Source organism: Oncorhynchus mykiss, chromosome 12, assembly GCF_013265735.2.
Source record: "Oncorhynchus mykiss isolate Arlee chromosome 12, USDA_OmykA_1.1, whole genome shotgun sequence".
Lineage (NCBI taxonomy): Eukaryota > Metazoa > Chordata > Actinopteri > Salmoniformes > Salmonidae > Oncorhynchus > Oncorhynchus mykiss.
The window spans coordinates 49,054,563-49,078,254 of NC_048576.1; the positions used below are offsets into that span (position 1 = coordinate 49,054,563).

The 23,692-nt window shown below is 42.4% G+C and overlaps 1 protein-coding gene across 11 annotated transcripts in view; it reads left to right on the forward strand.

The window, feature by feature from the left end:
* LOC110537710 (protein Aster-B) overlaps positions 1-23,692 on the forward strand; it is a 174,680-nt gene that overhangs the window by 131,659 nt on the left and 19,329 nt on the right. For 10 of the 11 annotated variants that reach the window (XM_021623988.2, XM_021623980.2, XM_021623981.2 and 7 more), the window contains 2 exons: positions 1,211-1,451; positions 12,043-12,063. In XM_021623988.2, the coding sequence (XP_021479663.1) occupies positions 1,211-1,451; positions 12,043-12,063 (262 nt within the window). The remainder of the gene's footprint in view (positions 1-1,210; positions 1,452-12,042; positions 12,064-23,692) is intronic. The other variant, XM_021623985.2, reaches the window with a different exon arrangement.

Below are 23,692 nucleotides of genomic sequence, written 5' to 3' on the forward strand. Positions count from 1 at the left end.
AACTAACTTTGGCCTTCCATATAGCCCGAGTATACTTATTTGTCATTTGCCTGAACGATAGCCAGTCAGCCTGAGTATGCGTGTGCCGAGCCTTTCGCCAAATGCAATTCTTCAGGTGGAGTAACTCTACAAGCTCACGGTCGAACCAGGGGCTGAACCTCTTTTTAATTATCATTTTCTTTATGGGGCCACTGAAAATATCAAAGAAGAAGATCCAAGTGTCTTTGACAGAGGGGATCAAGCCTATTCGATACCATTTTACAGAGAGTCCAGTTCATGAAGGAAGTCTTGCTAATTCACGTTTTTCAGCAAGCGTCTATGACAAATCCGGACAGGTCTTTTCACTGAGCAGCCATTGCGGACACAGGCTGTAAAACATTGATCACTAAGGTCATTACAGAAATCACAAGACTGATACCTATCAGAAGAGTAGCATTTTCTGCGTGTTTCAAGTCATACCTTGTGGGATTGGTAATAATCTGATAATAATCCTTTGCTTTAGGACTTGGTCAGATGGTTTATGTCACAGTTTAGGTCACCTAGCAAGACAAATTCAGTCTTAGTGAAATGGGCCAGGGGAGAGTTTAGGGCAGGGAAGTTAGTGTTCTCTTCACTGAGCTAGACCAACATGGCCAAAAGAGCCTTAGTTGCCTGATGTCAAATGAAGTACACTGAATCTGCCAGACCCTAAACCTGAAGGTCTGGAACCGTGTTCATACAATATCTTTGAGTGCTGATCTAGGATCAGGTCTCCCCTCTTATTCATTATGATTTAAAAGGCAAACTGATCCTTGATCATCAGTCCTACTCTGAAATGCTTTATGAATAAGTGCCCTGGAGAGAAGAGACTCTCTAGTGGTCTGGATATGACATCAGTTAGTCGATAAAATTGTCCTCTCTCGTCAAGGACAGAGACGGTGCCTCATCGATGTGCTCTGTAGTATCAAAGACCAATCTTTTCCACTGGAGGAAGTGAACAAATTATTGTAATTGGGGAGGTTGTTGCTTTCTTTAAATTGTCTGATGGTCAAACAACTCAACTTCCAAGGTCTTTGTAGATTGAAAGAAATAAAAACAATTGCACATTATTCATGTCGAGTACACATTTGCATCTCAAGAATTCAGCCCATAAGTGCTGTGAGTATCACAGAGGTTAAGCAGTCATTTTAGTCATTTTCTCTCACTCACTTCCTCTCTCTCTCCCCAACAGCACTGCTAGCAATTCGAACCGGAGCACGCCCACTTGCTCGCCCGTCCTGCGCCATCGCTCTCGCTCACCCACGCCCCAGCAGAGCCTGGAACCCAGTGGTGAGAACATGGTGGAGAAGGGCCACTCGGACCCCTCCTCTGACAAGGACAAGTCACCCTCCACCATAGAGCAGGTGGTGCAGCGCACCTACAGTCAGTCGGTACACTCCACCACACGCAGCCACGGGGGCAAGAACTCCAAGGTGAGCATGTGTGCCTGGACCAAACACACACTGGATGAAACACACATTCATGGGCCAAAACACAATGGTGTATTGGTGGAGAAAATGTATGTAGTAACACGCTCAATTGATTCAAAGGTTAAGGTAACACACCCATTCCAGGAGTGTTTCCCTCTATCTCAGACCTGTTGCCCTAACTTAGTTTAACTTCTTTGGTAATTAGAGAAACCATCATGCCCTGGTCTGGACCCAGGTGCAAGTATGATACAAACACATAGCCATCACATGACATCTCTACCCTCTCTAGCCCCACCCACTGCATATCATCACACAATTTCTCTGCCTTTTAATCAAATCTTCACCATAAAGTAGTGCCTTTTAGGACTTCTGATCCGCTGTACCTAATAGTAATCCACACTCTCACAACAAAAGAAGCAATCGTTGTACAAATGGTATAATTGATTACTTTCTCCCAATTGAAATCATTTACTGTAGAATATACTCCAATGCGGGTTGTCAGAATGAAATTGACAAGGTCCATCTGTAAAAAAAATGATCTTCCATTCGGTAGTGGATTTTGAAAACATGCATCTTTGTCAAGTACTCAAGTATACTCAAGTAGAGTACATTCGGAGAGTATTACAGCCTTATTCTAAAATGGATTAAATAAAACATTTTCCTCATCAATCTACACACAATATCCCATAATGACAAAGCGAAAACAGATTTTTAGACAGAAATACCTTTGCATAGGTATTCAGACCCTTTGCTGTGAAACTCACAATTGAGCTCAGGTGCACCCTGTTTCTATTGATCATCCTTGAGATGTTTCTACATCTTGATTGGAGTCCACCTGTGGTAATTCAATTGATTGGACATGATTTGGAAAGGCACACACCTGTCTATGTAAGTTGACAGTGCATGTCAGAGCAAAATTCCAAGCCATGAGTTCGAAGGAATTGTCCATAGAGCTCTGAGACAGGATTGTGTCGGAACAGATCTTGGGAAGGGTACCAAAAAATGTCTGCAGCATTGAGAGGTCCCCAAGAACACAGTAGCCTCCATCATTCTTAAATGGTAGAAGTTTGGGACCACCAACACTCCTCCTAGAGCTGGCCACCCGCCCAAACTGAGCAATCGGGGGAGAAGGGCCTTGGCATGGGAGGTGACTAAGAATCTGATGGTCACTCTGACAGAGCTCCAGAGTTCCTCTGTGGAGATGGGAGAACCTTCCAGAAAGACAACCATCTCTGCAGCACTCCACTAATCAAGCCTTTATGGTAGAGTGGCCAGACGGAAGACACTCCTCAGTAAAAGGCACGACAGCCCGCTTGTCACGTCTGTATCATCTGCATGTCACGTCTGGAGGTAACCTGGGACCATCCCTACATTGAAGCATGGTGATGGCAGCATCATGCTGTAGGGATGTTTTTCAGCGGCAGGGACTGGGAAACTAGTCAGGGGAAAGATGAACGGAGCAAAGTACAGAGAGATCCTTGATGAAAACCCTCTCCAGAGTGCTCAGCACCTCCGCATGGGGCGGAGGTTCACCTTCCAACAGGACAACGACACTAAGCACACAACCAAGACAGCGCGGGAGTGGCTTCGGGACAAGTCTCTGAATGTCCTTGAAGGGCCCTGCAAGAGCCCGGACTTCAACCAAAATAGCTGTGCAGCAATGCTCCTCATCCAACCTGACAGAGCTTGAGGATCTGCAGAGAAGAATGAGAGAAACTCCCCAAATACAGGTGTGCCAAGCTTGTAGTGTCATACCCAAGAAGACTCGAGGCTGTAAATCGCTTCCAATTGTGCTTCAACAAAGTACTGAGTAAATGGTCTGAATACTTTTGTAAATGTGATAAGTTTTCTATTTTTAATACATTTGCAAAAATGTCTAAACTTGTTTTTGCTCTGTCATTATGGAGTATTGTGTGTAGATTGAGTGGGGGGGACTTTCAATCGCTAACGTAACAATGTGGAAAAAGTGAAGGGGTCTGAATACTTCCCGAATGCACTGTATATCATACATACTAAGGTTCTTCTCAACCTTTTTCATATCCCATTCCATGCTGATGTTGTCTCACTTCCACTCTCAGGAGTTGACTGTCCGTCACTGCTTTTGTTTGCCATGTTTACTTTTGAGACGTGGTTGCTACATTTCTTCACCACCTGAACAATCATAAAACCCCCCACAAGCCAGTCTGTCACTTGAACTGTTTTAGTTCCTTATATTTGCTCTTTTTGTTTTCTGATTTTCTTTGTTCTTCTTCTCATGCATGCTAGTCTCACAAGCGACTTTCCAAAGTAAGCATCACTCTTTTTCTGGTTTTTCTCCTCCCTCCGTCTAGCTTGTACTCATGCATCGTGACTTGCCACTATCTCTGCGATAAGCTAATTGTTTTTCCTTTATGCCACCCTACATTATGCTAAACTAACGTGCACCTCTATCCTGTCTTTATCTATCCTACCCTATGCAATCCCGCCCTACTCTACCTGATGAGACTACCCAAAACTCTCTATGCTAAGCTATGTTAGCCTTACCTAGCGTACCACTTACTAACCAACTATATTAGCCTACCCTTGCACTGACCTGATCTCATCTCCCTCATGCCATGCTAGCTAGAAGCGTTAACTCATAATGTCCTTTTTATGCTGCTAGAGCAGATGTTAAAATGGTTAACCATGGTAACCGGAATCCCTCAGACTATTCGACATTACCCTAAATGACTGTTGCTCATCTTTCCATGCCTCGATCACACTGCATTATCCCATCCTACCTTAAGGGTACACTCATCAATATGATGTCCTCATACAGCGCTGGGGGCCACTTCCTGTTTACAGACAGAATTCAAATCTGCCCAGACTGACACTATTGGCTCTTTTCAATATATGAACTCCCTTGAGACATGTCCATCATACAAAGCAGGGTCACTTCCTGCTCACAGACATTAAAAAAAACAACTGAACTCTAGTGATCTTTAAGCAGGAAGTGACCCCGCTTTGTAGGACGTCAAATTGCAGTGTACCTTTTTATCCACCCGTCTCTACATTTTAACTGCGTACATAAGACTGAAGTTCCCGACCTTAGATCCTAACTTATTACTGCAGGTTACCGCTGGATTTCATAACTCACACTACTAACGGGAGATTACACAGGAGCGCCAAGCTACAATAACTCTGCTTGCAACTAATAAACAGTGTAATGAAACTAGCAGACCAGCCGATCTGACACTATTACGGTGTCAAACCAGCTTGACAGTGGAAATGGCGTGGGAAATGGTCATTGTCTGCGTTTACTACTCCCGCCCCAATGAAACATACTATCAGGAACAGCGAAATCGAAAACTATACATGGAAGAATATGACATATTACAACGGAAAAAATAATTTTCACTGGAGATGTAGTATATGTCAATTACTTGGATTTAGTTCATACGTTTATTTACAGACACTTAGCCTACTTAGCCAAATTATGCTTACAGCGGGGCTACTCGTCTGCAAAAAATAAAGTTATTGAAGACAATTTTAATGAATTACCACATTGTAAATGAAAGTGATACGTAATGCAACATGTGTGAAAGGCTATTTAAATAGCGTTATAAACAAAGCACTCTGATTCTTTGGTTAAGATAACGACATCCAAATAATAAGAGGTTACTCTCCCTACCACATTTCCTTCCAATTCAGACATTGTTTCTTCAATAAAGTACAATATGCCACTGTAGACATACTGGCCTGGAAGAAAAGATAAAGGTTCACTATTGAGTGTTAGCACGCTGTTCTACAAATAAAGAAATGTCCGCTATTCACAGCATAGGAAATGTTACTCTTCACTCCCAACCTACCCACAAACAAGATTTAATAAAAACAATATCATTTGTGCAACTTTAAATAACTACTACAATACAATATCAATTTACAGTGCATTCGAAAAGTATTCAGCCTCCTCCACATTCTGTTACATTACAGCGTTATTATAAAATGGGTTCAATAGTTTTTTTCCCTACCTCATCAATCTACAAACAATATCCCATAATGACGAAGCAAAAACAGTTTGAGAGATTTTTTAAAATGTATTTAAAATAACAGAAATGACTTTTTTACAAAAGTATTCAGGCTGTGTGCATAGGGTCGTTGTCCTGTTGGAAGGTGAACTTTCACCCCAGTCTGAGGTACTAAGCGCTCTGGAGCAGGTTGTCATCTCGCTGTACTTTGCTCCGTTTATCTTTCCCTCGATCCGGACTAGTCTCCCAGTACCTGCCGCTGAAAAACATCACCACAGCATGATGCTGCCACGTCATGTCATGGTATTGGCCAGGTGATAAGCGGTGCCTGGTTTCCTTCAGACGTGAAGCTTGAAATTCATGCCAAAGAACTCAAATCTTGGTTTCATCAGACCAGAGAATCTTGTTTCTCATGGTCTGAGAGTCCATTAGGGGCCTTTTGGCAAACTCCAAGCAGGCTGTCGTGCCTTTTACTGCTGAGTAGCTTCCGTCTGGCCACTTTACCATAAAGGCCTGATTGGTGGAGTGCTGCAGAGATGATTGTCCTTCTGGATGGTTCTCCCATCTCCACAGAGGAACTAGACCCCTACAGGGTGACCATTGGATTCTTGGTCACCTCCCTGACCACGGCCCTTATCCCCCAATTGCTCAGTTTGGCCGGGCGGCCAGCTCTAGGAAGAGTGTTGGTAGTTCCAAACTTCTTCCATTTAAAAATGATGGAGGCCACTGTGTTCTTGGGGACCTCTCAATGCAGAGGAAATGTTTTAGTACCCTTCCCCAGATCTGTGCCTCGACACAAACCTGTCTTGGCGCTCTACAGACAATTCCTTTGACCTCATGGCTTGGTTTTTGCTCTGACATTCACTGTCAATTTTGGGACCTTATATTGACAGGTGTGTGCCTTTCAAAATACTTGTACAATCAATTGAATTTACCACAGATGGACTCCAATCAAGTTGTATAAACATCTCAAGGATGATCAGTGGAAACCGGATGCACCTGAGCTCAATTTCGAGTCTCATAGCAAAGGTTCTGAATACCTATGTAAATAAGGTATTTCTGTTTTTATATTTAATACATTTGCAAAAAAAGTCTAAAAACCTGTTTTCGCTTTGTCATTATGGGGTATTGTGTGTAGATTGATGAGGAAAAAAACTGGATACTTTCCGAATACTCTGTCGTTTCAAATGTCTGTGTAGCCTACAGTTCAGGACTATTTCCTTTCCCCCTCTTGATAAGAAATGTTTTATTAGGACAAGTAAAAACATTGATGTATTAAATAAATCAGAAATGAAAAATGTATCCTACACCATGATTTCTTCCATTCATGTAGTGTTTGTGTTGGTTCGTTGCCTTAATAGATTTAGGAAATGAAATACAATATTTCAGTTGTTTGGAATGATTGTCAAAGAGAGAAATCGCCCTTCGCCTGCTTAAATAGCAAGATTAAAATGTTCCAATGATAATACCCACCAGAAAGCAAAATCGTCTTGATAAATGTTAGTTGCAATCAATCAGGACTAGAACATAACCCCGACATCCGCGTTATGGAGCGGTATATCAGTGGCGGATGATGGTTGCAATTGAGATCAGCTCTGCGGGTGATTTTAGAGCGTATTGATGGTATAACGAGAGATCAGCTGGTGATAACCTAGTGGCCATCAGTGGTTGCAATTGCCTCAAGGAGTTTACTAAGAGTCTATACTAAGAGTTGGCTATACTAAGGGTATACTAACGTATGCTTGGTTGTGACCATACGGCCTTTGTTATCTTAAACTTCTTTCACTTCTCTTGACCTTGCCTAACCCCTTCTCATGGTTGTGTTCATTAGGGCACGCAACATAAAATGTTTTAAAACATTTTGCAACAAAATTGAATGTTTCTTATTGAACAATGCCAGATAGTCCCTGCCGTTCTCAGTGGGTTCTCTTCTGTTTTGTGCCTAATGAACATGACCTAGCCTTCCTACCCTACTCTAACACTCTTTCCTGACAACCTCATGATCCCCTATGTGGCCCTCTTGTCTGAAATGTTCTGTGTTACAGGTACTGAAGTTGCCCCTAGACGCTGATCTTTGGTCAGTTTTTGTATTTTCCCCAATAATGGTTAAGGTTGGGGGAAGCTGATCCTAGATCTGTACCTAGGGGAAACTTCACCTCAGAGCTACTGTTCATACTGTTTCTTTACTTTGATGGAGTACCACGCTGTATGAGTGAAGTCTGTTCTGTGGTGTTTTGTAGCATTGCTGTGGTACCAGGACAGACCCCGAGCATGAGTATTTGAAGGCATGTACGCACACACACACACACACACACACACACACACACACACAGATGCGCACGCACACTACTTCGCCTCCCACCAACCACCACTAACTTGTAATACTTTCTGAACAAGCTAACATATGGAAGGGGAAAAGTTTAAATCTATATTTTTGGGGTGTTTTGACACTTTATTCAGACAGTGATAAAAATGATGTGGGGAGACAGGAAAGTGGGAGAAACAGTGTAAAGAGTGGATGCAGGGATTGGACCGTGGTCTCCAGTGGGGAGTTGTACATGTGACATGTGCCAGGGAGTGTTACCGGTACACCATGGCTCGGCACATAGAAGGGGAAAAAGTAATAGACATTCACCGTTGTTCACTGTCCTCTTAGTTGGAGGAGCACACACTCGCCACACACTCATATCTTCAGCCTCTCCAGCCTCTGAGTTAGAACAAATGGGACACAAGGAACATAATCGAAAGCCTCAAACGGGCTTGACTCCCTTTTGGAACACCATAACAGCTACCGACAAACCATCCACATTCCAACTCTGTCATTCCTTCCAGTATGTGCCTTAATGTGTGTAATATGCAGTGCCTTCAGAAGGTTTTCACACCTCTTGACTTTGTCTACATTTTGTTGTGTTACAGCCTGAATTTAAAATGAGATTTTGTGTCACTTATCTACACACAATACCCCATAATGTCAAGTTTCTACAATTGAGTCAATAAGTATTCAACCCTTTTGTTATGGCAAGCCTAAATAAGTTTTAGAGTAAATATTTGCTTAACAAGTCAAATAAGTTGCATGTCAAATAGTAAGGTTTAACCGGATTTTTAATGACTACCCCCATCTCTGTACCCTTGAGTCAAACAGTGAATTTCAAGCACCGATCCAACCACAAAGACAATGGAGGTTTGCCAATGCCTCACAAAGAAGGGCACCTATTGGTAGATGGGTAAAAAAAAACATTGAATATCCCTTTGAGCATGGTGAAGTTATGAATTACTCTTTGGATGGTGTATCAATACACCCAGTTATTACAAAGATACAGGCGTAATTCCTAACTGAGTTGCTGGAGAGGCAAGAAACCGCTCTGAAATTTCACAATGAGGCCAATGGTGATTTTAAAACAGTTGCAGAGTTTATTGGCTGTGATAAGAGAAAACTAAAGATGGATCAACAACATTATAGTTACTCCACAATACTAAACTAAATGACAGAATGAAATGAAGGAAACCTGTACAGAATACAAATATTCCAAAAGATGCATCATCATGTTATGTGTATGCTTGTCATCGGCAAGGACTAGTGTTTTAGGATAAAAAGAAACGGATCTGAGCTAAGCACAGGAAAAATAATCATGGGCAAATATTGTACAATCCAGGTGTGAAAAGCTCTTAGAGACTTACCCAGAAAGACTTACAGCTGTAATCGCTGCCAAAGGTGATTCGACAAATGTATTTATTCGGGGGGTTGAATACTTATCGAATCAAGATAAATTCATTTTTTATTTTCAATGAATTCAACAAAAGAAAAAGAACATTTCTTCCACTTTGACATTACAGAGTATTTTGTCTAGATTGTTGACAAAAAAAAAATGATAACTACTTTCCGAAGGCACTGCATGTCTGTACGTGTCGTCTTAACTCTCGCGTCTCTCATTTGCATGACTGCTTTTGTCTGTGTGTTTATTTTCTTTCCAGTATGACAGACTAAAACTGATTAAAGTAAGCGCTCACCTTTTCTTTAACCCTCCATTAGCCCTCTTAATCTTGACCCCTGCTTGTGACCATATTTCACCTCACCGCCTAGCTCAAACCTACTTGTCCTTGGTTCAGTGTGCTCCAAACATGAATCTCCTCGCGGGTGTAACTGGTTACAATGAAGTCATTATGACGTCATGGTTAGGTTGCGTACTCGTTGTTGGACATCCACTCCCTTTTCATCTTTTTTTCTTTATTGGGGAGCTATTGAGCAAAATTAGATGTGGGGAGAAACAGAATTGAAAGTTGCAGGGCAGGTTTTACAACCCATGCCCAGATAGGCAATAGGTCATCTGGTGTCAGCAGCACTACCACTGGACCAGACCCCAGAACTTTTTTAGTCTTTCTTGACCTCATCATGGTTGTAACAGAGACCAGTTGGTTGTAGTCTGGTTATAGGATGTTTTCTCAACTACAAAACAAAACAAAAAAATCATCAAAGGGATGTTGAAGTTCGGTTGTTTTATGTGTAATATGGATGATTCATTTGTAATATAATATTTTTTACACAATTGAAGGCAGCTCATTGTAAGCTGCTATCATAAGAGGCCTTCATACATACAGTTGAAGTCAGAAGTTTACATACACCTTAGCGAAATACATTTAAACTCAGTTTTCACAATTACTGACATTTAATCCTAGTAAAAATTAACTGTCTTAGGTCAGTTAGGATCACCACTTTATTTTAAGAATGTGAAATGTCAGAATAATAGTAGAGAGAATGATTTATTTCAGCTTCTATTTCTTTATCACATTCCCAGTGGGTCAGAAGTTTACATACTAATTGAGTGTATTTGGTAGCATTGCCTTTACATTGTTTAACTTGGGTCAAACGTTTCAGGTAGCCTTCCACAAGATTCCCACAATAACTTGGGCGAATTATGGCCCATTCCTCCTGACAGAGCTGGTGTAACTGAGTCAGTTTTGTAGGCCTCCTTGCTCGCACACGCTTTTTCAGTTCTGCCCACACATTTTCTATAGGATTGAGGTCAGGGCTTTGTGATGGCTACTCTAATACCTTGACTTTGTTGTCCTTAAGCTATTTTGCCACAACTTTGCAAGTATGCTTAGGGTAATTGTCCATTTGGATGACCCATTTGCAACCAAGCTTTAACTTCCTGACTGGTGTCTTGAGATGTTGCTTCAATATATCCACATAATTTTCCTCCCTCATGATGCCATCTATTTTGTGAAGTGCACCAGTCCTTCCTGCAGCAAAGCACCCCCACAATATGATGCCGCCACCCCCGTGCTTCACGGTTGGGATGGTGTTCTTCGGCTTGCAAGCCTCCCCCTTTTTCCTCCAAACATAACAATGGTCTTTATGGCCAAACAGTTCTATTTTTGTTTCATCAGAACAGAGGACATTTCTTCAAAAAGTATGATCTTTATCCCCTTGTGCAGTTGCAAACCGTAGTCTGGCATTTTTATGGCGGTTTTGGAGCAGTGGCTTCTTCCTTATTGAGCGGATTTTCAGGTTATGTCGATATTGGACTTGTTTTACTGTGGATATAGATACTTTTGTACCTGTTTCCTCCAGCATCTTCACAGTGTCCTTTGCTGTTGTTCTGGGATTGTTTTGCACTTTTCACACCAAAGTAAGTTCCTCTCTGTTTCCTTCCTGAGCGGTATGAAGGCTGCGTGGTCCCATGATGTTAATACTTGCGTAATATTGTTTGTACAGATGAACGTGGTACCTTCAGGCATTTGGAAATTGCTCCCAAGAATGAACCAGACTTGTGGAGGTCTACAAATTATTTTCTGAGGTCTTGGCTGATTTCTTTTGATTTTCCCGTGATGTCAAGCAAAGAGGCACTGAGTTTGAAGGTATGCCTTGAAATACAACCCCATGTACAACTCCAATTGACTCAAATGATGTCAATTAGCCTATCAGAAGCTTCTAAAGCCATGACATAATTTTCTAAAGCCATGACATTCTCAAGCCATGACATCATTTTCCAAGCTGTTTAAAGGCACAGTCAACTTAGTGTATGTAAACTTCTGACTCACTGGAATTGTGATACAGTGAATTATAAATTAAATAATCTGTCTGCACAAAGTTGATGTTCTTACTGACTTGCCAAAACTATAGTTTGTTAACAAGAAATTTGTGTGGTTGAAAAACTAGTTTTAAAAATGACTTTTAACTTCTGACTTCAACTGTATCTAGGATGCTCTATATTCCCTACATAGTGCACTGCTTTTGAGTAGAACCCTATGGACCCTGGTAAAAAGTAGGGCACTATAGGGAATATGGTGCCATTTAGGATGCACACCTAGTATTAAAGTCTACTACAATATCATATGGACAAGATCTCTTATCAATAATTGAACTTTTGAGTGTCATCATTTCCCCCCAGTTATTAATATGCAGCCCAATGCTGCTCTCCTGTGGTGTATATGAGTATTGACTTTTATATTTACTTCTTACATACTTTTCTAAGGTTTTGTTAGCAGTGTGACAGGCTAGTATGTTATTCTGTATAAGTTGTGGAAGCTCTTTTGTGTGTGCACTAACCCATGTCTCATGTTTCTCATCTTTTTTGTCTCCTTCACCTTGATGTTTGTAACCACAGAAAAGCCAGAGCTGGTACAACGTAAGTCTCTCTACCTCTTCTCCGACCTCTTCTGGATGAGCTGTTTTTTTTACTGTGTGTGATATGTTGCATGTTTCGTTGACACAGTGGGTTGGAGCAAGGCGCTTGCATTTGTGAGTTTGATTCCCACATTTTGTGTGAGTGTGTGTGTGCGTGTGCGTGCGTGCGTGCGAAGTTGCTTGGGATAAAAGCATCTGTTAAAATTACCATAATGACCATATATACAGTATTTCAAAGTGATATGGGTAAAACAGGTCTACATGTGGTCTGACTGTGTTGTACTTTGTCAGTTGATTGATGGCTGACTGTTGGGTATCATGCCATACCTCATCTTTCTTCGAATGCTGCTATTGGCTGAGCATGAGAACAGTTATCATTTTTAACAAAGGATGAAAGAGTTTGAATTCTGTTGACTTGCAACCCAACACATTTTTCCCATTTTAAGCACATATTTCTGAGGCAGGCAATCTCATGTTGAATGATTTGATGTGAATGAATGATGTGCTGTATGGACACCTCACCTAGGCTACTTTGCTTCTTCTCCATATATCATTTTAAAATAGAAGTCATGGGGAAACCAATAGAGAGAACAGTTGCTATGCAGATTTGAAAAGACCTGCCTTTTGAAGTACTTCCCCTACAAATGATCTATCAGAACATACCTGGTAATGATTACATTTATTATTCATATGAAATTATGAATTCACTTTTAATAAATGAAAATCACGGCTCATTTAAATGCCATTAAAGTAAACATGAACATTTCCTCAATTGCGATTCACCTGGTGAATAGGGAATAGACATTTTAACAATGGCAGTTGCCTCGTGGTATATTTTTCCCATGGGAAATGGAGAGAGATTGGAGACAAAGGACATTCAGTATGAGACGACGTTGTTCTGTCATGTTTTCTGTGTGTGTATGTATGTGTTTGCATGCTTTTATGTCTGTGTATATGTGTGTGTGTGTGTGCTGAATACGTTTGTGAATGCATCTGACTGCAACCATGGCCTGTGTGCCCTTGGACTGCAGATAAGCAGTGAAGCTGACAAAAGGTCCATTGTGGAGCGATCAGTCGATCGCCCCACCACCCTCTGATGAATCAAGCTGACTTTTGTTCTGTGTATCAGGACTGCGTCCCAAATGACACCCTATTCCCTACACAGTGCAATACTTTTGACCAGTGTCCCTTGTCCCCTGGTCAAAAGTAGTGCACTATAGGGAATGGGGTGCAATTTGGAATGCCATCACTGAATGAGCCTGATCAATGCAGATCCAACCCCATGACTAGAATTACCAGCCTGTCATTCCCACGCCTGCCTTTTTCTGTTTTTAGTTACCAAGTCTGCAGTATATTATATGAACATTACTGTGTATTTGAATTCTCCTGTACTGTATGAGCTGTGCTGACTATCAGTATTTGTCCAATAACAAATGTTTGTTTCTGTTGTCCGTTGCATTACAGTGTGCCGCATTTAGTTAATGCTGGTGAAGATGTAGTGCGATGCACTTCCTGTTTCCGAATATCAACAGGAAGTGTGAATTAGGATGATGTGAATTAGGGACACTGTTTTTTCAGTGTCAGAGGAGAGTTGAGTTGTTAGTCCATTGAACAAACATGGTAGCCTACATCTGTACTTTACATTTCGTGCTGTCTGTCAACTTTGGGCCTTTGGTGGTGTAGTAAGACTGGGTTTGCACTCCAGCAATGTTCTCCTCAGCAAAACATCACTGACTCTTGAGTAAAATGACCAATTCTGGCGTACACCGAAATCTCAGTGCTTCATGTGGTGTGCAGTGAAGTCACAAAGCAGAATTTTGCTAAGCCTCTTTGGAGTGTGCCTATAGTGAGTGTAGAGTGTAAATCCAACCTAACTGGACTCCAGTGATTTACGGCGGCATGGCTTGCATCCAGGTCAGTGTGTCCAGGTCATGCCTGATTGGATATAGATGAGGTGTGTCTGAACCTAACGGTCTGTAGTGGCTGTAAAACAAACCAAATCTTTGGCCATAAACCGCAGTATGACTGAGCAGCTGAGAAGCCATTTTAGGTATTGTTATTTGTTTATTTAGTAGGATCCCCATTAGCTGTTCCAGAAGCAATGTCCCAGGGTCCAAAACGTCTTGTATTTACTGTTTACAGTCTGTGTGGTTCGAGTTCAAGTTGTAATAGTCGTATGTACGGGATACACGTGGTATACACCATCCAACAAAACATTTACAAGACAATACAACAACAATAATAAAATATAAGAATAGGAACTGAAGTAAATGGCTCAGTAGAATATAATAAACATTTTAGCATAAGTATGATACAGGAAGGCACAACATTATAGGCTTTATTATGAGGATAGGCTACATTATGTGGATAGGATACATTATGAGGATAGGATACATTATGAGGATAGGATACATTATGAGGATAGGATACATTATGAGGATAGGCCACATTAAGAGGATAGGCTACATGAGGATAGGCTACATTATGAGGATAGGATACATTATGAGGATAGGCCACATTATGTGGATAGGATACATTATGAGGATAGGATACATTATGAGGATAGGATACATTATGAGGATAGGATACATTATGAGGATAGGATACATTATGAGGATAGGATACATTATGTGGATAGGATACATTATGAGGATAGGATACATTATGAGGATAGGATACATTATGAGGATAGGCCACATTATGTGGATAGGATACATTATGAGGATAGGATACATTATGAGGATAGGATACATTATGAGGATAGGCCACATTAAATCAAATCAAATGAAATCACATTTTATTGGTCACATACATATGGTTAGCAGATGTTAATGTGAGTGTAGCGAAATGCTTGTGCTTCTAGTTCCGACAGTGCGGTAATATCTAACAAGTAATCTAACAATTCCCCAATAACTACCTAATACACACAAATCTAAAGGGGTGAATGAGAATTTGTACATATAAGTATATGGATGAGCGATGGCCGAGCGGCATAGGCAAGGTGCAATAGATGGTATAAAATGCAGTATATACATATGATATGAGTAATGTAAGAAATGTAAATATTATTAAAGTGGCATTATTTAAAGTGGCATTGTTTAAAGTGACTGTCACACACTGACCATAGAGAGCCCTTGGTTCTCTATGGTGTAGTATGGTCAGGGTGTGACTAGGGGGTGTTCTAGGTTATATATTTCTATGTTGGTGCTCTTGGTAGGGTTTCCAATTAGAGGCAGCTGATGTTCGTTGTCTCTGATTGGGGATCATACTTAAGGGTTCCCTGTTCCCACCTGCTTTGTGGGATATTGTTTTTGAGTGAGTGCATGTTGCACCGCAGTACTGCACGGTTGTTGTTTGTGTCTTGGTTTGTTTTAAGTTTCACTAAAAATAAAGTTGTGGAACTCAATGGCCTTGGTCCGTCTCTCAATATGTTTGTGACTAGTGACCATTTATTACAGTGGCCAGTTATTGGGTCTCAATGTAGGCAGCAGCCTCTCTGAGTTAGTGATTACTGTTTAACAGTCTGATGGCCTTGAGATAGAAGCTGTTTTTCAGTCTCTCGGTCCCAGCTTTGATGTACCTTGCCTTCTGGATGGTAGCAGGGTGAACAGACTGGTTTGGGTGGTTGTTGACCTTGATGATCTTTTTGGTCTTCCTGTGACGTCGGGTGCTGTAGGTTTTATGGAGGGCAGGTAATTTGTCCCCTAGTGATGTGTTGTGCAGACCGCACCACCCTCTGGAGAGCCTTGTGGTTGAGGGTGGTGCAGTTGCCATACCAGGTGGTGATACAGCCTGAAAAGATGCTCTCAATTGTGCATCTGTAAAAGTTTGCCAGGGTTTTAGGTGACAGCCTTCATTTCTTCAGCCTCCTGAGGTTGAAGAGGCGCTGTTGCGCCTTCTACACCACACTGTCTGTGTGGGTGGACCATTTTAGTTTGTCTGGCATGTTTGTCTGGGATGTAGGCTACATGAGGAGAATAGGCTACATGAGGATAGGATACATTATGAGGATAGGATACGTTATGAGGATAGGATACATTACATTATGAGGATAGGATACATTATGACCACGAGGTCTAAGAAACACAGACCTCTCCACACGGCCAGAGAAATGAAGGGGTAAAGAAACGGTAAAAGAAAAAGGGGATAAAGTGAGAACTGTGCAGTTTCTCTGCATGACAGCCCAAATGACAGCACCTCTTCCCCATCAGGAGGCTAAACAGATTTGGGCATGGGCCCTCAGATCCTCAGAAAGTTCTACAGCTGCACAATTGAGGGCATCTTGACGGGTTGCATCACCGCTTGGTAAGGAAACTGCAAGGCACCCGGCCGCAAGGCGCTACAGAGGGTGGTAGTGCATCACTCCCTGCCATCCAGGACCTTTATACCAGGCGGTGTCAGAGACTCCAGCCAGCCAAGCCATAGACTATTCTCTATGCTACCGCACGGCAAGTGTTTACCAGTGCACCAAGTCTGCAACCAAAAGGACAATTAATAGCTTCTACCCCCAAGCCATAAGACTGCTAAATAGATAATCAAATGGTGACCTGGACTACCTGCATTGACCTTTTTTTGTACTAACAACTTGTACTGGCTCTATGCACACACACTGGACTCTACCCACACACTCACACATACTTACTGACACCCCAACACACACACTGGACTACCCACACACTCACATATACTTACTGACACCCCAACACACACACTGGACTCTACCCACACACTCACACACACTTACTGACACCCCAACACACACACTGGACTCTACCCACACACTCACACATACTTACTGACACCCCAACACACACACTGGACTCTACCCACACACTCACACATACTTACTGACACCCCAACACACACACTGGACTCTACCAACACACTCACACATACTTACTGACACCCCAACACACACACTGGACTCTACCCACACTCTCACACATACTTACTGACACCCCAACACACACACGCATACACACACTATACATACGCCCACACACACATAACACGCGCACACATGCATACTGAAGCCACACACACACACACTTTCATATTTACCACATATGATGCTGCTACTATCTATTATCTATCCTATTGTCTAGTCACTTTACACCTACCTATATTTATTCTGAACCAAAATATAAATGCAACATGTAAAGTGTTGGACCTAATGAATTTATTTCAACTGTAAAAACCCTTGCTGTGTGTCTCTCCGACATTTGTAACATTGTTTCAATGTTCAAATTCCATCTCCAGCTGTCCCATAGTAATGAATGTGTCGGGAGTTGGGACGAGACAGACAGACAGACAGCGTTTCTCAGCCAGTCGAAATCATGAATCAGCTGGCATCATTTTTTATGGATATATATACAAAGAAATGTCAATTGAAGAAAGGTCAAATGAAATGAAGTGCAGCTAGTTTGATGTCTTTCCAGCTTCAGATTGAAGTTACTGTTTTAGCTGTGTTGGCTAGCTCCTCTGAACAACAGTGTCCTGACGAGAGAACACATTTTCTATGCCAGGCGAAATCGTGCCTCATTAGCTCATTGTTATGGATATATCCAAGTAAATGTCACTAGAAAACAGCTTAAACAAGTGCAAATGCAGCTACTGTTGTTATTCTGGCTGCACTGTTTGATGTGACTGTAAATTAGATATAGTTGGCCAGCTAGCAAGCAAGGGATAAGACTGTTGCCAGACAATTTGGCAATGGAACATTTAGAATGAACAACTAGGTCGCGTCCATAGATACAGAACAAAAAGACTGAATGTCTGGGTCGAGTCTCCAGCAACCAAACCGATAGAACGAACGACCAACCGGTTTGGGTAGCAACCCTAGATTTGTGACAGGACTATATATTGTGTAAGGATGAAATAGTATGAATAAATTCATCAAAATATATTTCAAAAATGAAAATATGTCCATCATTATTTGCATATGTTGGTTACCCGTTGTATAAAAGTGATTGGGGATATATTGGCACGGTGCCAATATCTTCAAAACACCGACTTTGAGGGCATTATCACTTAAAAACACAAAACACAGTCAACTATAATAAGCACATTCTTCGTTATTAAAACCTATCACCACTGCCTGAACTGCCCTAGGGACACATCTATTCTAAATGTATTTTGAGTAGTTTGTATTCCAAACATGTGAAGCAAGAAAACTAAAGGCTGACTTACCAAAAGAGTCTCAAGAGTTAGCCAACCCTGTGAACGGGTTTGATAACAAACCATTTTGAAATATTTAAAAGTGAAGTTAGGTAAGTTGGCTAACTTGTCACTTTGAATCTGAACAGTGAAGTTAGGTAAGTTGGCTAACTTGTCACTTTGAATCTGAACAGTGAAGTTAGGTAAGTTGGCTAACTTGTCACTTTGAATCTGAACAGTGAAGTTAGGTAAGTTGGCTAACTTGTCACGTTGAATCTGAACAGTGAAGTTAGGTAAGTTGGCTAACTTGTCACTTTGAATCTGAACAGTGAAGTTAGGTAAGTGGGAAGCTTGTAGAACGGGGCTTTGTAAATAAAAATAAACGGAATGATGTGATCTGTGTGACTTCACAGAGGTAACAGAAAAAAGGATCGGTATGTAAGCATTTCACTGTTCTTCTACACCTGTTGTATGCCAAGCTTATGACAAATAAAAATGGGATTTGATTTGAAACACACCCAGTCAATAGACAAGCTGTAGTCGACTATGGCTGCCCGTCTATCATAGGGATGTTCACACAGCCTAAAATAGCATATTGTTCCAGGTGCATAGTGGGAAAAAAACATATTGTTTCTAGTCTCCGCAATGTGTTCAATGGACCTTGACTTCAACCATTCTATCATTGGCGATCTTAACAGAAGAGAAAAGGGGAGAGGAGATGCACCCAGTCACCCCACATGCACCCAGTGACAATGATATATGTAGGCTATTACCCTACGCACTGAGTCATGTTCAGTAGAGAGAAAACATTTTAAAACAGAGTGAAACGTGGAGGGACCTCTTACACTTGTCCATTAAGACGCACTCCTTTTCATTTTCTATTTCAAAACGGTTTTGCTACAGTGTGTCTGACCTGAACACGTCCCTGGTTCCTTTGGGTAACGTCACAGGGAGACTGCAAGGTCTCAGCCAGATGTTTGTGTGGAGGGGGAGAGGAGCGAGAGCGAAGGTGGAGAGTCAGGCGGGGGGGGCAGTGTAGCTGCATGAATCACCTATTCTGGTAAGTTTATGCGCCACCGACGGCCCTAACTCCAAATCCCCGTCCATCAGAGGGTCTTTGGAGTTCATTCACCCCATGTCCTGAGAGATAGGGAGTGGGAGGGAGAGAAAAAGATTTGGAGAAAGAGAGCGATCTGGCTGGGGAGTTGTCCTTGGCAATACTACAATGTTTACACTATAGATAAAACACACACACACAAATACATACAATGGGTACTTCTGTGTGCTGCTCTCTCTCTCTGCACACAAAACCTCTGAATTCATGGTTGCCTCCCTCACTTTTCCAGGAAAATAAATTCACACTGTGTATCATAAGGGGAAAAACACACACACACACTCACACACACACACACACACACACACACACACACACACACACACACACACACACACACACACACACACACACACACATTGATTCCTGTGTATCCTCTGGGTCTTCACATAGAGACCTATAGGGGTCAACTCAGTTCATTGAGGAGGCAAAGAAAGGGCTTTTTCAAGGAAGTCAATTGGTTCTCTAAACTTCCTGAAGTGTTGTTGTGATGTGTTGGGCCACCATGGGGTGGGGTAGAAACAGGCTTTCTGACAGGCTGAGAAGGAGGGAGAGAGAAGGAGAGAGGGAGGGAGGGACTGGACAAGGAGGAGGAGAGGGAGAGGGAGAAGGGTTTTTGGACGGGATTCATACCCATAAAACCATACAGGCACCCACGGCAGGCACACACAAGCACACTGCTCAAAACGCGCACACACTCACATTGCAGAAACACACAGACACACTCAAACTCACTCCTGCTGCACTCAAGTACCCCTCTACACCCACCCCACCCACTGAGCTAGGGCCCTCCCTTTTCCCCTCTCTCGCTCTCTTTCTCTCTTTCTCTTTTCTCTCTCTCCCTTAACACAAAAACACACTCACACACTCGCTCCTCCTACACAGCTTTTTTGTTATAAAGCAGAGAGAGAGAGAGAGAGCGCAATTTCAGCAGTAGGACTAGAGTCCTGGTATGAGCTCTGTTGTGGTTTGCCTGGTCAGTAGTGTGCAGTGGTTCGTGTGGTCAGTCACAGGGTTTACACTCTGTCCTGGGATGCACTGTTGACCACTTTCATTGATGAGTAGCTGGCCCTTCACTGGACAAGCTAAAGCATCCCAGACTGGCCAAGAGGATTTTTCGGTTTTCTGCCCTCTCACTGAGGACAAAGACTTTGTGTGTGTGTGTGTGTGTGTGTGTGTGTGTGTGTGTGTGTGTGTGTGTGTGTGTCCGTTTTCACACATTGGAATACGACTGAGAGTGAGAGAAGGAGAGAGAGCGAGAGGCGACTGCTCTTTTTGTTTCGGGATTATATTTTGATTTGCTCAATTGGATTTTTAGATGTTGAGACTGCTTGAGCTGGGCTTGTATGGTTTCTCGGTGTCCGTGTGGAAAGATGTACTTTTTTCCCCCTCCATGTGGATTGTGTGTGTTTTGATATGTTGGGATAAATATTGCTTTTGGGAAGTCATTTGAGGAGACCGTGCCTTTCTACAGCACCTTTGGAAGTATCGCTCTCTGAAATTACTTTGGGGATGACGGCAGTGTCTTAGCTCCCTAGGTTTCTCTATCCTGGTCGTAGAAGATGGCTCTAAACTCCATGTGAAGAGGACTGTTTTAAACCAACGTCTTAAAAGCAACGCTGGTCCACCCATTAATTCCAGACTACAAAGCATTGTTGCATTTTCCTCTGAAATCTTTAACTGACTTGAGGCTTGTCCTGTGTCTGTCCCAGGTGTTAACCTCGTCTTAACCCGGGTTAAACTTGGTCCTGACTTGGTCTTAGACCGTTCTTAACCCGGACCAACTGGCCTCTCAAGACTTACGAGGGGGGGATCAACTTTCCCCAAAAACAGGAACAGAGAGAGCGAGAGGGTGGAGGGTGGGGGACATTCCCATTCCAGAAAAAGGGGTCTCCTGCTTTCCTGTTTGTAAAATACGTTTCTCAGCTTAAATTGTGGGCACATGCCTAACTGTACTTTATGGATTTATCAGAGTAATTATTGACACTGGCTGTCATCTGGAGTTCTTGCCATCTCCCAGCCTGGACTTTTAGCTGGAGAAAGGAGTAGCCTTCCGCTTGCCACTGGTCACCAGGGTTTACATGAGTTACATGTCAGTCATGAATGTGAGTGTGTGTGATAGCAGGGACACCTATAGTTTCTAGGTTCTACCGTTTTCGGAGCGTTAGGAAACGTTCACACTCCTTCGTTCTTGAGTACTGAGTTGTGAAATATGCTGTTAATAAATCTGTCTTTTTAAGTTATGCTCCGCACCAAAGCTCTGCTAGCTGCCTGTGGTGGTCGACCTGTAGTTGTGACAGATATCGTTCCAGATAGCTCTGGTTCCCACTGCTCTCTGGGAGGGTTCAGAGACGTGTTGTATTATTTCTGACCATACCAGAGGGGAGAGAGAGATAGAGAGGGAGGAGCTGATGACAAACAACCACTCCCCCGAGGGCTGAGGTTACTGTAGGTCAACAGCAGCATCGGCACTGTGTGTGTGCGTCCGCATGTGTGTGCGCGTCTAAGGGAGCAATCAGAATCATAAAAAAAGCCTAAAAAACACTTGGCTCTCAGAGACGGCAAAGAATTCCACTCCGACGACAAAGGGGGAATACCAGACCAGCACCGACCACTCTCCAGGCTTAGAGACACTGCTCACACCTCTGACCAGAGAAAAGAGAGAAAGAAAATAAGAGGGAGGGGAGGGGTGAGAGCCAAAAGAACATAGAGGCCCAGGCCATGGATATTTCAGTCAGCATGGACACAGAGACAGAGAATGGGACAGACTGGGAGTGTCTGTCTGACTGGGAGGTTATCCCTCAGCCACAAGACGATGAGACCTGGGACTGGGAGTCAGAGAGGGTCCCAGACGTAAGTCACCCTCCATTGAGCTGGGGTGGAGATGGGTGTGGGGGCTGAAGGGTGTTGGTGGTGGGGGTTACAGTTTGAGAATTCCAAGCGGATAATCTAGTCGGGGCTACCTCTGTGCTGTGCTGCAAAGTGACTTGTGGTCTACATGCGGTCGCGGTCATTATTTTGTACGGCTTTGGGGTTGAAACAGGATTGCTGAAGTGCAAGTGCAGTGAACCTCGAAGTTTCTCTAAACTCTTAACTCCCCAACTCATAAACTTCTAATCTCCCTGTTTAGAAAGTATCTAAATTCCCAAACCAGTGCATTAGAATCCAGTGCACTACTTTTGACCAGGGCCCATTTGGGACAGGACCTTAATTGCTCAGAGCGTTGCATAGCAATGAATCACTAGAGTTGTTTTGGTCTTTATATTTATTTAATTGTATTTATTGAACCTTTACTTAACTAGGCAAGCCAGTTAAGAACAAATTCTTATTTACAATGACAGCCTACCCCGGCCAAACCCTAATCCGGACGATGCTGGGACAATTGTGCGCCGCCCTATGGGACTCCCAATCACGGCCGGTTGTGATACAACCTAAAACTGGACTGCGGTTAGCTACGGCTCCGTGGTTCAGAGCCAAGATGAAGATGAAGGTGAAGATGTTTGACTTGTACTCTTTTCAAATCAGTGCACTAGGGCCAAATGTATCAAGGGTCTCGGAGAATAAATTATTTTAGATCACAATGAATAAAATTGCCTGGAGATGGGGGGACCTGTTCCTAGATCAGCACTCCTACTCTGTGATGCTTGTTAGATAATACATACGGCCCCTTGCCTGGTTTGGCGTCCGCCATAGTTTCTGGAACCGTGCTACAGAGGACACTGTAAAATAAAAAAAAGGGGGCCATACGGTATTATCGGCATAATCGTGTTGAAAGGGTACAGCTCTGTCAGGAGCCATTTGAGACAAGCCCTGTGTGGAGAATGTATCAACATACTCCACACAGTGAAGTGTGGATGGGCTTTCAGTACTCCAGGTGGTCCGATGTTTTAGAAAGTGAGGCTGGTCTTTTCTAGAACCGTCTGCCTCAGAAAATACCTCAGTGATGAGCTAAAGAAAGAGCTTGTTTGATAGCCCTGAATGTATTGTTTGATGTGCGATTTTCACCTCGATGATCAGCTATATATTTGAGCATGTAAGCTATAAGCTATAATATCCAATCACTAATACAGTGGGGCAAAAAAGTATTTAGTCAGCCACCAATTGTGCAAGTTCTCCCACTTAAAAAGATGAGAGAGGCCTGTAACTTTCATCATAGGTACACTTCAACTATGACAGACGAAATGAGAAAAAAAAATCCAGAAAATCACATTGTAGGATTTTTAATTAATTTATTTGCAAATTATGATGGAAAATAAGTATTTGGTCAATAACAAATGTTTATCTCAATACTTTGTTATATACCCTTTGTTGGCAATGGCAGAGGTCAAACATTTTCTGTAAGTCTTCACAAGGTGTTTTG